At 45.4% G+C, this 17,049-nt stretch overlaps 1 protein-coding gene across 18 annotated transcripts in view; it reads right to left on the bottom strand.

Annotated features, from left to right (window-relative positions):
- CFAP61 (cilia and flagella associated protein 61) overlaps window positions 1–17,049 on the bottom strand; it is a 99,589-nt gene that overhangs the window by 16,540 nt on the left and 66,000 nt on the right. For all 18 annotated transcript variants that reach the window (XR_014953871.1, XR_014953869.1, XR_014953875.1 and 15 more), the window contains 3 exons: window positions 15,340–15,545; window positions 3,285–3,375; window positions 710–863 (listed from right to left, as the gene is read on the bottom strand). Coding sequence is in view for 1 of the 18 variants with exons in the window: in XM_085575631.1 (XP_085431757.1) it covers window positions 710–863; window positions 3,285–3,375; window positions 15,340–15,545 (451 nt within the window). In the remaining 17 variants the exon portion in view is untranslated. The remainder of the gene's footprint in view (window positions 1–709; window positions 864–3,284; window positions 3,376–15,339; window positions 15,546–17,049) is intronic.

Below are 17,049 nucleotides of genomic sequence, written 5' to 3'. Positions count from 1 at the left end.
TAGTGGGGAGAGCCCTGGGCTGCGGCCCCGCTCCCACAGCCCTTTGTCCGCGGCGGCGCGGGGTTGCGCGCGGGGGGTCGCGGGGCCGCCCCGCAGGTGGCGGGACCGGGGGGAGAGGAGCCGCCGCCAGGCCGGGGGCGCGTGCGGGTAGCGCCCTCCCCGCCCCCCGCCGGGCCCTTTGTGGGGGGCGCGGGGCACGCGGGCGGCACGCGAGCGAGCGGGGCCCCCCCCGCGCGCGCCTTTGTGTGGGTCATTAGCATAAAGCTGCGCGACCCTCGGCACAAAGGGCGGCGAGCGGGGGGCGCCTGCGGCCGCCGCTCCCCCGGACACCCCCGCGGCGGGCCGGGCCAGGCGGCGGGGGGGTTCGAGGGGCCGCCCCGCCCGCCCGTGTGGGACAGGCATGCGGCGGGGCGGGGCGGGCGGGCGGCGGCGCATTAGCATACAGCTGCGGCCCCGCGGGCACGCGCCGCCGCCTCCCCGCCAGGGCTACGAGCTGCGACTCCACCGATGGGGCTGAGATCTCCCTTCACCCCAAAGGGGCTTCACATCGAGACTCCCCGTCACTCGCGGGGATGCACACCGAGACACCCCTGCCCACGGCTGGGGCTGCGCACCGAGATTCCCATCACTGCCTGGCCTGCTCACCGACACCCACACCACGGCGGGGGCTGCGGCCCCGGACCCCGTTGTCCCACCATCTCTCTCTTACCTGCAGCCGACAGCAGTCTGTAGGCATCGGTCGGGGCGAACATGGGCAGGTGGGCGCGGTGGTGGCGCAGGTAGCGCAGGATGGGTTCCCGAAGTGATGGCAGGCCGGGTTTCTGCTCAGGGTGCTGCTCGGTAGCAGTGGGCTGTCCGGGCACCTGCAGGACAGAGCTGTCAAACAGACAAACGGGACTCGGGGCACACTCTGGAGACATGGAGTGTGGCAGCAGGGTCTGAAAACAGCCTGAGAACACATCGGGGCTAGAACACGGGCGGCAGTGGGGTTTAGAGTGCGGTTCACGCTGGTAGCACTGAGCACTCCTTGAGGTCAGTGGTGCTCATCTGTTTGTTCACCTCTCCCTCGCAAATGACTGGCCACAGGTGCAACAAACCCGTGTGGAACCCCTGGTTGTCCAACATGGCTTGTCAGAGGGGTTTTACCACAGGAATTCCACACTTCTCCCCCCAACCCCCATATTTACTGTGGCTTTTAACCGAGTCTCAGCATGGCCCAGCTGCAGCCAAAGCACCAGGCCATTATTCCTGATGGACAACAAGTGCTGTTCCGGTAGGTCTGGCACGGCACATGTGCCCACGGCGTGCGGCAGCATCCAGCAGCTGATGGAGGTGCAGCCCCCAGCTCCGCCATCTGCATGTTTGCATCGCTGGAGCTGTGCACGCCAGCACAAACACATGGCTGTGATCCCCGAGGGGTAAACATGCCCCGTGCCAGCAGCCCTGCCAGAGCCCCGTGCTGCCAGGGCAGCCTCGGGTGGCAATTTCAACACAGGCTAAATGCATGGCCCGTCCCAGAACATAACTGGCTTTTCTATGCAGTTAGTGCTTCAATTAGCAAATATTTCTGTAAATATTACCCCCCATTGCAGGACACTGATTTCCACTTTCTCTGGAAACTAACCAGAAATATCTGATTTCTGTACATTTATGCCCACAGCTCTTAAACATCTCTTTCCCTCATTTTTACACTTCATTAGTAATTTTTCTGCATGCTGAAATGAGCTGGACTCTGAGCATCAGGAGGCAAATACAGTAGGTCTCTTACTTCATACAGAAACACAACCAGTCCTGAGGCATTTAAGAGCTACTCCAAGAGTACATGGTACCTACTCTGGATCTGGGAATGTGCCCAGAATGAACACCCAATGAAAATATAAATTGTGACATTAAGTAAATATAGTTAAACTCACTATGAAAAAAAATAAAAGTCCAAAATGCCAAATTTTCATTCAGATGGAGATACCATCACCTATGTCCATGGGAATCCTGACTCATACAAAGCTGCTTCCAGGCCATGCAGGGAGACTGTGTGTCAGGACTGCTGCCACAAAGACAGGGTATAGCAAACGAGTCCTGAATTTGTAGGGCACAAATTCCCCTCTCAAGTTGTTCACACAGCATGACAAATAAATTTGAATGATGGCAAGAAAAACACGTCAGGTCCCTCATTCTGCACAGAATTTAATTTTGTACTCTTTTATAGAGGTCTTCCAAGAGAACCCAAATTAAACTGCACCAAGGTCCTTTCTGGGTCAGGACAACAGGAGGCAAATAGCTCTGAGCCCTCTGGGGAGGAAGCAGGCCTGAGTGCGCATGGCTGCAATTAGGATGCAGCAGTATTGGACCCTGGAGATGGTCCTGGAGTGGGCTCCACTTCCTCTTGCCACCCTACCTCCATTTACAATAATTTCCATTTGTTTTCCACACAGTTAAAAACTCCATAAGCACACGTTTAAAACCCAGTGCCACCATCTGGCACTGCATGGGGTTAAACAAAGGCAGAATCAGTGGAAGCAGTGTGAGCTGTGTGAACTGGTCCTGGGTACTGGGTTGGAAGCACCAAAATCAGACCACAAACTCTTTTTGGTTTCAGCCAGAAGTTCCTCAGGAGGTGGGGAAGGCAATTCTGGGGGCTGCTGGACACCTGCTGTTGTTATTAGTTCTCCTCATGGAGCACAGTGAGTTTGGATTTTGGGCAGGCAGTTCCAGGCTGCTGAGGCTTTATGCCTCTATTATGGTGCTAGGGCCTAAGCTGTAAAACAGCATTGGCAAACATTTTAATTCCATCCTTATTCAGGAAATCCACTCATCACTGAAAAAGCCAGCTGCTTTCACCCTTTGGACTACAAAAGCCATTCTGTGTGGGTAGGTGTTGAAAACCCTACCTACAGGCTCAGCTGAGAGAGGTGTAGGATGGCCTGTAGCATATTCCTATTAGGGAACACTCCTAAACCCAAGGGGGATATATGGACAAGCCAGGCTCCAGATTCCACTGGGTACTTGTACTAAATTGCAGCTATAATGCAAAAATGCAGTCACAGACAACAAAGCAAGTTTGAGTTCTACTGGCAGATTTGAGAATATACCCAAACAAGAAAACTGAACACTGTGCTGTACATGGTGACTCCTGCTGTGAGGTACACAGTCTGCTCCGGCTTCCTCGAAGAGAGAGGTAAACAGAAACATAAAGCTTCAGGATACAGATGGGAGAGTAAATCAAAGTGACCAACATCAACAAATTACCTAAATAATAAAATGCACTCCCCAGTCATTTTTCTTACCTGTTCTGACATCAGGGTTTGGCGCAGTTCCTTCTGCAGATCAATAAACCGATCGTGATAGATGGCTAAGGACCAAGGTTCCCTGAAGTAGCTGGGTAAAAAAGAAGAAAATTAGTTATCTTGTGAACCTCTCATTAACCACTAATAAAGTACGTTACCTGCTTTTTTGCCTTTATAAATTACAGTTCTGGACCCATCATGATCGTTTGTTCATAAAATGCCTCCTTGTAACAGCATGGTCAATCAATTCTTTTAATGGATGTTCCTGATGTACAGCCAGCTTCAGTAATTACATTTAAAGTGGCTTAATTCAGAGCTGTGGCAAGACCCAGTGAAGAATCCTGATTTTATCAGAATTTAAAAGCCTGAAGACCTGTAAAGAATGGTGTCTCCATTATCTGTCCTCATTTGAGAAAAGCAGATTGCAGGATTAACTTAACTACTGCATAAACAAATTAAATTTGTGTAGACAATGACACAAATGTTGTTCATCGTTAAGATTTCTGGATTAATAAAAGCCAGAAAAACAGGGCCACCACAGCGCTGCAGTATGTTCTTTGTACTAGTGTGATGAAGCTAAATTGAAATGATTTCTAGGAGGAAGCTCTTGCAACTTTTTCTTTCAGTTACAGCATTCACAGCAGCATTCTTCCATGAAAAAGGATGGAGAGGGCACTGCTCAGTGTACAAACTCATGGCTGTAAATACAACTGGGGGCAGCCAGATTATAAAGCTGTGATTTACATCTCTCTGTAATGAAAGATAATTTTTACAGCTTGGGTGAGTTGCTCGGAGTGTAATTCTTGTTGATGTTCACAGTGGTCAGGAGGTGCCCCACACTCATCTTCATAATGAACAAGCAGATGTCAGCAGGCTGACCCAGGAAGTTGGAAGAGGGGGGCATTTGTGTAGTTGCCACCAACACTCATGCCTTGGGAATGGCAGCAGGACCCTGGCACTACCACCTGGAGCACAGGAACCTTCTTGCCTAGTTCAGCTGTGTGGCATTTAAGTAAGCACCTGCATAAGGACAACTTAAACACACTACACGGATTTAATAATCCTGCAATACCTGTCCACATAGAATCAATGTGCAGTTTCCTCTTTGCAGATTTTACTTCCTCCATGTCCAAGGGCAAGATTTCCCCTCCTGCTCTGAAAGACACCTCAGCTCTCCCTCACACCATTAAAATGCTCTGTGGATCTGGCACAGCTTGGCTGGATGTCCATGTGCTTGGCCCCTCTCTGCCCCAGCACCCTCATTCCCCTCTGAGTGCCAGGCTGGCTGGGGCTGCCTCTTGGAATCTGCTTGGTCTGCAGCACAGCAGGGCTCTCTCTCTCCCACAGACCTTTTCACAGTATAAATATTTATGGACACCATTCCAAGCATCGCATCCCTTGCTATAGCAAGTGCAGCCTATCCCATGATTTACTTTGACTGATGCTTGCCTGCTCATTTGGATATACAGGTTAGGATGAGCTCAGCTTTAAGGATCCTTGTTTCAGTAACTGCACACCCCAAAGGTGGAGAAAAACACAATATCCCCTAATATTTAAAACCTGTTCAATTTCAGAAGAAAAACCCAACACAAACCTTTAATTCATTGTTGATAATAAATAGCAAAGAGAGAAAGGGAGGTGTTATACAAGAATATATTAAGGTAATTAAAGACTCTATTTTTACTGATATGCTGTGGTAAAAGCCATGTTCTGCTGGCCAAATGTTTTGTCTTCAAGATGGCATCTTAATTTAGACTATAACCCTGAGCAGATGACTTTCTCTCTCAACTGAGGTGCAACCTTCCCAACTGCCTTACCTCAGTTAAGGGGCTCACCTGTCTCAGTGAGGTGTTGCACTTAATGCTCTTTATAAATGTTTCAGGGGTGCTACATATTCCTGCTATTGTCACCAGCTCCATCTATAACCACAACTTTACCGTTCTGGTCAATATCCGCAGATTTGGAACTCAAAACCTGAAATGTGTCACCCAATTTGGAATCTTTAATGCAAATAAAATGCCTGTTTTTGGGGAGCAGAGAATGCCTCATCCATATTTTCGAGTTAGACTGCCAGAAGGAGGTCCTAGTAACCAACATTTACTCCCAGACTTCACCTGAAGAACACCAAGGGACATTTGGAGATTCAGTTCACACAAACAATTCACTTTCTTTGCCAGCTGTGCTTCCATCTATTTATCTTTCCAATTTGAATCACCTTTCTCAGGGGGTACAAGGTGCTTTTGACAGAGCAGCTCTACATATGGCTGCTAAAGGGAAGCTTAATAATGAAAAAACCCATTTGAAACCAACAAGTTGACTTTCTGAGGCTCATTCTGAATTTTATTACCACTTCAGCAGCAGTCCCTCAGGGCAAGCCATGGAAGGCTTCAAAGTATAAAGCTCTTCAGTGTACGAGATGGAGCTGGCACACTCCCAACAGGGGCTCAGCAGCTCTTCCACTATCACAAGAACGGCATCTGCCACATGCGTTTGCACCATTTAGCCTTTCATAACCTGCCAGAGTGATCAGGCTAAATATGTACAAGATGACAGTGTCTGCCAGGAACATAAGGGGTGTGCAAACTTGGTCACTTCCTAGCAGGAATCCCTGCTAGAAGCCTTTATGGCGATGACAATGATTGCAGGAAGGTGTTTGTGATGGGTGGGATGGAATGGGCTCCTGCAGAAGACAGTGAACAACATCTTTTGTGCTGCTAAGGAGCTGGTCTCACCTTTCATTGACAAACAACATTTCAAGTTTGTTCTGCCTCATTTGTGAGGTGTAGCCTACATTAGATGAGAGGCAAGGAGGAAGGAAATACTGAGTGGTATCCTGTACAGAAGGCACAGAATCCTTCCCTTTGCAAGAGTGCAAGAGACATAAATAAAATGGACAAAGCTGGGCACTGCTAGCAAGCAAAAATGGAGTGTACACATCGCTGTCCATCCAAGAGCTGCCTAGAGTTACTCTCCATTTCATTTGCAGGAACACACCACATTTGGAGAAGAAGCCTCTGCCCCTGTGGAAGGTGGTTTTATGTACTGGCAGCAAGGACCCAACACTGACCTGCCACCTGGGGGTATAGCACTGGCAGCAAGGTGTGAAGCCAGAAAATCCTAAAAACTGAATGAAAAACCTTCAGAATAACACCCTTGTTTTGCACAAGGACAAAAAAAAAAAAAAAAAAAAGAAGCTATAAAGATAAACACAGAGATGAGTAATTGCAGGTCTGTGGTAAATCCCCTACCTGCAGGGGAATTTGTCCATGCCAAATGTCCCATGCTCTGGCCCAGGATCTAGTTCCAGGGATCAATCCTGACCCCTGAGCTGTGCCTGTGCTCTGGTGCCTTCTTGCTGCAAGGAAACTGGGATGAGGAGGGGATTTTCCACTTCTCAAAGGGTAGGTGGCATCTTGTGATGGTGCCTTTGAAAAATCCCTCTGCAGACTGGAGTCTTGGAGGATGATGTGTCTATGGCTCTTCTTATGCTTGCTACTCAGAACTTGCATGGATGGAAACAACAAACCCAAATTAGACTCCTTGCATCCCTCCTACCCCTGTTCTTCCACCAACACACACACTGAAGGGAAGTTCAGAAACTCTGACAGCCTATGATGTGGGTTGAATCTGCAGCTCTCAATAAATGTCTCTAAGCAATCCTGAATACAGATCTCTTGAAATCCCATTTGTTTCTTCCCACAGCCATCCACGAGTCATCAGTGCCCTGCCCTCAGTACCATTAAGCCCAGTGGCCCTCTGGTGATGGCTGTGCTCTCAGCACCAGCACTGTGAGCACACACAGAGTAGCACTATGGCTTTTAGTACACAAGACAAGCAGAGTTACTGATCAACTTAATTCTCCTGGTAACCTGTAAGGAGTGGAGAGTCTACTTTCCTCTCTGTAGCTTCCCAAGTTTTGTACAACGCAGGGAATTTTTAAGATAGACATTCACCTTCCTAGGTTGAAATTTTTTTCTAAGTAGAAATATAATGCTTGAAATGCTAAATTCTTCAGGCTGTACATCTGGAAACTACTCTGTCCCTTCTCAAACCCTCAGACTTCAGGACCTAAAAAGTCATACTCCAGCACATGTGGATGGCTCTGGAAGCTGAGTCTCTCAGTGATGGCCAAAGCTGGGCATTTTTGCTGAGAGCCCAGTCAGGCAGAGAAAGGCTGCTGCTCGCACATCCCAGGAACTACCTCAGGAGAATAAGCACAGAGGAGATTGAAGCTGCTCAGCTGACACGGGCTCAAGTCGAACACAATTACGCCAGGAGTAAGGGACACAGAGCAGGGACTTCTACTTCTCAGGAGTGGGAAGAGTAAAGTATTGTGGAGGGATGGGATGCAATGCAATTTCAATTTTCAGGCCATCCTGACAATACTTCCCAACCACAGCTTGCAGAGGAACACAAGTCTTTTCTCCAACACAAGCACACAAGATGAAACATCCCATCTTGTCAGGAAAATTCAAAATATGTTGTTTTGAGAACAATATATGCATGTCTTTAAGACTTCTAATTACAAAGATACAGTAATACCAGAAAAAGATACAAAACATTTCCTGATACACCTTGGATAACTGGACCAGGAATCATAGTGTGTTAATTTAAAGACAATATAAATAAATGCTCCACTGAGCATTTCCTGCATTCATATGACCAATAATTTCAAAAGACAGCTTGTTTACATAGGTAAAAAGCAAGACCAATTTGTGCAAAATCCCCTAGAGCACCACCCGAGAGCATTGTTCTTCGGCACAAAGGACATAACATATTCCCTGACTTGCAATTTCTTAATATTCACCTACAACTGCTCAACAGCAAATGTGAACCAAAAGCCTGTTTGTAGCAAGAAGGGTCTTTACATCCTTGTTCTGCAGTTCTGCTCCCCAAACACCTGCTTGGTCCAGGTGTTCAAATATCTCCTGTTAAATTCAGTGATATAGGACTCTGTTATTGCTCTCACCCAGTAATTAGTGAAACCAACAGCCTTATAGACAACAGATCTGTGAGTGAATCCACCAAGCAGGTTCACAAAGTAAAAACGGTGCTCACAAATTCACAAACTGGCATTTATTTTATCCTTTTTGAGAAGCAAATCCTGGAGAGGAAGCCTGTTCTTTTTTACCTCTTCTTACAGAACCTGCAATGTCTTGTCTTTGGAAGATGGCTGGTTTAAAACTCATGGTTTACAATCCCCTTTCAAACATAGCTGCAATGGCAAACCAGAGCAAAGGACGGCTGCTATTGCAATTCTTATTCTAGAGAAATGGCCACTGACTGCAGACCTCGTTGAGGGTGACACCACTCCCTCTGGTCCAGACCCAGCCTCCCTGGGGCTGTTGCAGGGACCTGCTGACGTCAGGGGGTGACACAGCACTACTCACCAGCGTGCTCCCTTCAAATATGCCAGTGATCCATCATGACTGATAAATCAGCTCTGCTGCAGTTTTAATATCCTGGAAATGTTACCGCACTGTACTCAGCGGCACCTTCAGAAAGCAGATCCTGGCATTGAGATAATGCAGCCCTTTCCTGTTCTCCTAAGTGTCCTCAGGAGAGACTCTGTTATTTCAGCACGGTAAAGTTTAGACACCTTAGTAGATCACAACAGTTGTGGTGTACTGACTCTCACTGAACTGCTCTCTGAACTTTCTAACCTTTGTGCTCTTTAAAGCTGACAGAGAAGCACTAGTGTATGTATGTGCTCTCTCTAGGAGCACTTTGTGGCTGACCCTGAAATCAGGCTTACAGCATTTTTTTCACATACTATTTTTTCACACATAATGTATTATGGAAAATGATTTAAAGGAAATTAAACCAAAGGCACTAAACCATCAAAGAGGCTGTGTGCAGGAGTATGATTGCTTTTCTGCAATTGTTTATGGATTCAATCATTCATAACGGTTTGCATAATTACTAATATGAATCAGCAAGGTTTGCCTGCAAATTAATGTGGCAGGGTTCAGCTGACAAGCTTTAGCTTACTAATTTGAATGTGGGGTTTCTTAGTAACATGGCTCTTCACTGGCAAGTTAGCTGCTCCTTTAAAATGACTTAATATCTGGAAATCTCCAGACGTTTGTATCGATTTGCTCTCTAAGTGCAGCTGTACCAGTGCACTGCAGGGTTAGCTGTTAATTCTGGGAGCAAAAAAGCTGTTAGTGCTTTGATATCCCTTCAACGTATTCCTCTTTCCTTACCCTTTCTCTCTCTTCAGGAAAAGCAAACGCATTTCCGTCTAATTAGGCTGCAGAACATATGGAGCAGCACTAGTCCCTCTCAGTCATGCTCACTACCTGTTACAGTTCCTTTCTGGTCTTTTTTAACCCTGCAGAAAAAACATCTCACCGTCTGTCCAATGAACAAAAGCCTAAGGTGGAGTTGCTCAAATGTAATCCCAGTGTGCTAATGGTGTGGGATCCAGCAGATTCCAGACAGCAGCAGGGCATTCTAATGTTCCTCTTAACGAACAACCACTCTTCATTTCAGAAGGTTTGGGTTAAAACCAGCATTTCCATGTAGCATGCATTTCATGTTTAAATAATCACTGATTATCCAGCCTGTAAGTAATGAAATTCTCTTTACCTTTTAACAATAATGCTGAAAACATTAAATATTCTTCTTTTCCTTAATGCATTTGTTATATTGCAAGCTTTATTAGCATTGAGTCAACGAATGGTCCAGTGCGGTGTTTCTGCTTAACAGATCACTTTCAGCCTAATGTTAACAGCACCAGGATGTGGGAGTTGAACTTCAGTGGAAAAACCTAAATGGTTACTTCAAAATAAGTGAATGCAGCTCAAAGTACTTTTGAGTATTTAGCTTGTACACCCAATATGAAAATACAATGTGAAAATAAAAGACAGGGCTTGCAGAGAGCAGCCAATGAAACATCTGGTGCTGTTATCCATGGGTGGATTTTCCAAAGTCACTCAGGGAAAGGGAGCCTTACTCCCTTCACATATTCCTGCAGCATGTTTGGCAGCCTCATGTTCCATGGCCTGTGCAGTACCTGGTGCAGTTGAAGCTCTGCCACTTTATGTGATTTTCTGCAGGGTGCCCACCTCCTGCACAGCAACATGCAGGCCTGACAAGAACCGCCTGCCAATCTCCACAGATCTATGCATGGATCACTTGTTCCCTTCCTTAGTGAAAACTGAATCCTATCTGCATTGTGGCACTGGGGAAAAAAACATTCCCTTGAAACTACAATTCACCTAAACCCCCTGTGCTTTTTTGTACTATGCAAAAGTACTGCTGTAAAACCTACTCCCCCAACTCCTTGCTGAAGAGTCCTGGTCATGTCTGCTGGGGGCTTCTCCGCCCTCATGGCACCCAAGTGTCCAAGATTGAAAGGCAAGATGTTTTCTAGTACCATCTGTGTAGCAGTTGCCCTCTGGGCAGTTTTCCTCATCTCCTGTTAATGGACTCATCAATGTCTTGCCACAGGACTCAGAGATAACACTCTCCAGGAGCCAGTTCTGTGATCAAAGACACACCTGTGACCCAGAATGACATCAGCCCATTGTGAGATGCTCCACCCAGGGGGGAGGAGATAAGCATTCCCACCTACATATAGCCTGAGATTTCTAGACAGAGAAGCAGCCTTCCCATAGGTTTCCAAGAGGACACAGCTGGGGTTTTCCACTGGACCGACTACACCTTTTCCACAGGATCACTGCACAAACAGAAACCACATCTACCACTCCAAGAGGACTGCAGCCACTGCAGTTTGGACTGCTACCAACATGCTGGCCAAAGGAGTGTCAGGTTGTATTCTGACTGTTGGTGGTCTTCCTTTCGTATCATTGCATGTATTTTGTCTCCTTTCCCTTTTCCCAATAAATTGTATTTCTGACTTGGAGTCTCTCACTGGTTTTGCTTTCAAACCAGAATACCAAGACCCGCGTGCAGAGCAAGCAAGTTTGACAAGTCCTTAAAATGCTGGAAACAAAGCTATTGAAACAAAAAAATAACCAAGTGGTTTTGAGCTCTGCCTGGATGACCATGTCTGTGAGGTTTCTCTGCTCATCCCTCATTAAAACATGCCCTGCCTTTGTGCATTGCTCCCCAAGCCTGACCCTGTGCCCCTTCCTTGTGCTGCTCTCGTGTCACTGCCACTGTTGGTGCCACATGACTGAGACAACCAGCATCTTCTGCAGGTCATGGCTGATGAGTTCATTAATACACTATTACAAAATCCCAAGTATAAGCCACTCTCACATTTGCAAAATAAGCTCCTTAAGTATTTTAGAAACTAGTTGGTCAGATTTTTATGCATTTATGTTAGATTTGATTTTCATTAATGCCAAATGAACCTTACATGAAGCACTTCTATCTCATATTAAGGGCATGATGCCAGTGAGCATCCATTTGGTTGCTAAGAATCAGGAGACTCTGGTAATTATGTGTTTTGCACTTAAGATGCAGCAGAGGGAGATTCCACCACTCTGTGGACATGTTCCATAACTTGGCAACTGCCTTGCAGCTGCCTTTAGCTCAGGAGGACACAAAAGGAATGCTGGTTGAATTCCTCCTCTCTGAAGTAGTGTGAGGACTGATGACCAGTAAATCTATAAATTTGAAAAGACGAGAAAAAAGGCTTCAGACCTCTCTCTCCGCTCCTCTCTATTGTCTGCTGCTAGGGCAAAAATAATGGAAATAATCTAAAGGCCTTTCAGCTAGTGAGGGGGACCAGGAGCATGGTGTACAGCATGGTTTCCCTTCAGGGTGTGCCACCAGAATTTGCTTTCTTTTTTCTTCAGAAGAAGACTCCCTGCAAGAAAGAGCCTTGCTTTTGGGGACTCAAATTCTACCTGACTTTTTGAGATGCAGGCTGATGGGAAATGAATAAAAATTGCAGAAAACTCCTTTCTGAAATGGATTCCAAATCCAGTGAGTAATACCATTCAACTCACAGTTGATGAGTCTTTGGCTCCTCCATTTTTTTCCTGCCCTGGCATAGAAGTGCGCTGTCATGCCCCTGTACTAAGAAATTCAGTGGCTGCAGGCCGAAGTGCAAGTAGAGCACCCACTGCAAGGCACAAGGCAACTAGAAAGGAGGGCAATGTGTGCCAACTGCTTCACCTCCTCCAAGAGCCCAGGTACTGAGGCAGAGCAGTGACCAATCCTTCCTTTGGTTGTGGGTCAAGGTCTGCAGCTTTTAAATCCAGCTGAACTCATACTCAAATCAATGGAACTTTTCTCCAGACAAAAGGAAATGTTGTTTCTCTCATTATTCCCATTAGCCATGGTTCCGGGTACACAACCAGAAAGGGTGACTTTGTCAAGTTTGCTGGATCTCAGAGGCCTGTTGTTAAAACTAATTTGAGAATGGCACTGGCACATTCTGGCCAGGAAATCCAGTACCATGGGGTTAACTTTCATCTCTTACACCAAATGCAAATCAGTGAGGAAATTCACTGCTAGGTGCAGTCTCTAATTATTTTAAATATAATTTGCATGTTACACAGAAATAAATTAGCTCCCAAGTGACAGCTGTTCCACTGTGTCCATTCCTGGAACGAGATACCATGCTGGGAAATCTAAATGCTGACCAAAAGATTAAAGCACTGCATTTTCTTGCCTCGTAGGAAGGCTCGTCTGAAAAGAGAGGCATACAGAAGAGAGGAGGGGAACAGATGTTTCAAACCATCAAGTTTACAAGCTGAACTGGCACACCACATTTTCACACTCTCTATTTTCTTTTCACTAAGGGCACTTCACATCTTGCTGTAGACGTGGATTCAAGTGTAACAGGTACTAGTTTAGAAGGAAGGTTTTGAAATCCAAAGACAGGAACTCAGTCCTAACATCTGGTTTGTGTTCATGTGGGATCTTTACAGACCATATGAATAAGGCCAGAAACAGCTGTTCTTTTATCACACACATAGAAACTAGTGAATGCATTTTCCTATTCTGCACCAAAAGCCAACCAGGCACCACTTTTTCTCTACATAAAAGTCTCAGGACAACTCAAAGAGGTGCTAAACCATTTTTCAGTGTAATGGTTTTCTAACAGTCTTCTCATGGCTTGGTTTTAACCGTGTCTATTGCACACTGCACTCACATGTATGTACATTTAATGTGACACTGTACTGTGGGGAGGTAGATGTGTTATAGATGTGATATGAGTACATTATATTGCTAGCCTTCCTCTGTTTCTCCATGTCCTTCTGAAAGCAGCAAATTTCTGTGCCAGCTTGCTGTGTGCCAGGACTGCACCATGGGGATGCCAGACAGTTTACCTGTTACACCTGCTGGAGAATGCTCCCTCCTCACAGGATGGGCAGTGTAACAGGAACAGCTGGGATGAATGGGAGTGTCTGTGTGTGTGTGTGTGTAAAGTGCCACAAGAACGACATGAGTAAGGATTAAAGAGCAGCATATGATCACTGCTGCAGAGTGAGCAACATATGGGATTTCATTCATATGACCAAAGAGCAAGAACAGAAGGAACAAATCTATCTAAAGATAAGGTGGAAAGAAGACTAAAAACAACTGGAGGCAATAAAACTACCAGATAAGAAAAACCTGGCAACTGTAATTCAGGAATTCTGCCACAGGCTAATGAGAAGTGAGATAAAATAATGAGGCAAAAGGTCCTAAACAACGTCACTGTCCAATGGCTGTAAAAGACAAGACCAAAATTAGTTCATCATCACTAATTAAGGAGAGCTGAAGGGATGTTATGAGCCCCTGATATGTGGTATCCCTCTGTGCAGCACACCAGTGATCCTTTGGTCAAGGTCAGGAAAATACTGCTACCTGTGCTGCAGGCTGAAATCCCAGAGCAGGATGATTTATTCTTCCAGATGTTACTACTGGTGTGAAACTTGCTGGTGCATCTAACAAATGACCCTGACCACACCTCAGCATGGTTCACAGGAAAGGTGAGCTCACAATGTGTGTGTGCACACTGTAATGACCTTGAAAGGACTGATGGTACCTTGCACAGACTAAGGAGTTCTTCTAGTGCTCCAAATGTACGTCAGCATGAGCCATGACAAGGAGAGGAAATCAACTGCTTAGCCCATCTCTCATGCACTTGTGTCACCCTCCTTCAGTTCCTCTTTAACACTCACTGACAGTGTGCTGTTCAGGTGAACTTCAGGTCTGCTGTGCCCTGTTCCTCTCTTGTAAAACAACCCCAACATATGCTATAAATTGTAATCAAGCCCTATGGCAGCGATATTCACAAGCATCTTGTAGACCACAGTACACCCTTCACAGCAAACTTTTACAAACTGTTATCTAGATAACAACATTTAATCTGAAAATTTTCATACCATTTGTGCCTTTCTTCTAATCACTTGTAAATAGAACAAAATCAAACCCATAAATGTTTCAAGCACCACTGCCAGCTTTGTATCACAATAAAAACTGATCATTTGTTCCTGAGCCTGGTTTTCTGTCTCTACCCAGCTGATGTAAGGCAGTACTTCACTATTCCATCTGTGACTGTTTATATTCCAAAGCACCATTTGTGAGGTATTTCTTCAAATGAAAATCAAAAGCAATTAAACACTCTCTCAGAGGAAATAGCACATGACTAGAACTAACCAGGCCCTTTAGTCTCTCTCAACTGACAAAAATAGGCAAGTTGTTGAGCGTGACTATCACCATGAGTTATGTAAAATCTCCCTACAAACCTCTGGCTTAAAAAGTTGATTCAAAGCAACAAAAATACTTTTAAAAGTGACTGTTGAACATCAGTCTTCAGTAATAAAGGATTGTTCAGGTTCAGCTTAATGATTAACCTACTGAATATTCTAAAAGTGAATAAAGACACTGAAAATGCTCATTCAGATAAAAGTCAAGTAAATCATTGCTCTTCCTCTAAGAAAATCTCAGACACACAGCTCTTTCTAGGAAGGTCTTTGAGACTTACATTTTTACTGACAATTTTGCTAAATAATAGAAAATACTTTTAGATCTGTTTTTTTACCTTTTGTTCAAAGGGAAAACACCCAAAAGACAAAGCACAATAACATAAACCTTCAATTCTGCCAGAAGGAAGATTTTGTGCACAAGAAGAAACTCCTCTCACCTGTAGAGGTCTGTGAGCTGCCCAGCCCTCCAGCGGTAATACAGGTCATTGAGAAGGTGTTCATGCTGTCCATACAAGCAGATGTAGTTGGAGACAGGGAAGGGTTCCTTGGAAAAGCAGGTGATGCTGTCCACCATATTGTATCTGCTGAAGTGCATCCTGAAGTAATTCCCATTACCTGCCTCCCCAGTTACAATCTCCATCCCCTGGAACACAAAACACCAGGAGAGCTGTGGAGACAGAACACCTGACCTGGCAGTGTCAGCGAGAGCTTCCCAGCCCGTAGTTCCCACTGCTTAATAACCACAACTCTTTTGCTAAAATCGAGAGACTACTCCTGGCTTAGCAGGTCATTGGGCATGTTGCTGTGGCTTGGACAGATTTTCCATGTGGTTTGATTTGGTTACTGCCCATCCCACTGGGCAGTGCCAGCTGGGTGCCACTGCAGACACCTGGGGAACCCAGGCCCTCCGGCTGCACTGGCAATGTGACACTGGATCCACAGGGACCTGTGACCTCCTGGAGCAGCAGCTGGAGTCAGGAGGGATGACCTGGGGCATCCCAAACAACTCTGGATAACTCTGTTTGGGTAACCCAACTGAACTCTGTTCAGCCTCCTTTACAACGCAGAGCACACACATGACATATCACATTTACTGTCAATAAAAGAATACCAATATTGGGTGTTCACGCTCAAACTGTAGGATTTAGCTTCAGCTACTTAAATCAATTACTTAGACAAAAATGTAAAAATTTTTTTCAAACCTCACATTGCAGTGGGATTATCCGATAGCTTGAAGCTATTTTATCCAGCTGTATTCCTGTCACAGTTTTATACATTTCTACAACCTGTTGCTAGGCTACAGAAACCTTTAATATTTCCACACCTAAGACAGTCTCTTTCACTAGCTTCTCTTACTTCTTTCTTAGAAAATTCTTTTAGGATTTACACTAAGTTTCTGGAGTAGCTTTAAAAAATATCATCTCTTTTCAGGTAATCAGCAGGTAATCAGAGTGGCAGCAAAATAAGTCTAATCATATTCTAGCAATTTGAAGTAACAAAACCAATTCCTCTCTTTGATAGTCCTTTCTGCTCTCCACTACATGCTGCTTTGGATGGCTCATCCTGGATCTGAAAAGCAAGATGATCCATGCTTTGATTCCTCTCCCTAAACCATTTTCTTTTGAAAAAAGCCCATTTGTTTCATTGCAGTTCAGGTTTTAGAATCAGCACTGAAGCAGCTTTTTTAAAAGCTGCTTCTTTAAATCAACTGCAAAAATGGGCTTGATGCAGAAATTCCCAAGGAAAAAGGTAGAATCTATGTGAAATAGGATCTTGCCTAGGTGGAAAGTCCTCTCTGGCTTTGAAAGACATTAATCTAGTCCTTTTCTTGCCTCAAGTCAGGTTCTCCAGTAACAGAAACACCTCCACGTTTGTATCCCAGGAAAATCTCCCATGTAGCCCAGCATGGGGAGTGCTTCCCTGCACCCTGTTCCAAGACAACTCTCACGTCTGCATACTTCATGCTCTTCTAGAAATCAGCTGAATTTCCCTGCCAGACTGCCATATCTGTATACACTTGCAGCACCATACTGCAGGGAGCAGAGAGGCCCATCACAAAGGCTGAAAGTAGGAAATGCTGCTAATACTGTCCTGTGTCCTCTGCATGGAAACAAAGTGTCTTTGGAGAAACCCAAATACCAGGAAGT

Source organism: Lonchura striata, chromosome 3, assembly GCF_050655825.1.
Source record: "Lonchura striata isolate lonStrDom1 chromosome 3, ASM5065582v1, whole genome shotgun sequence".
NCBI lineage: Eukaryota > Metazoa > Chordata > Aves > Passeriformes > Estrildidae > Lonchura > Lonchura striata.
Note: the sequence above shows the minus strand (reverse complement) of the source record. Positions and strands in the feature narration are given on the sequence as shown.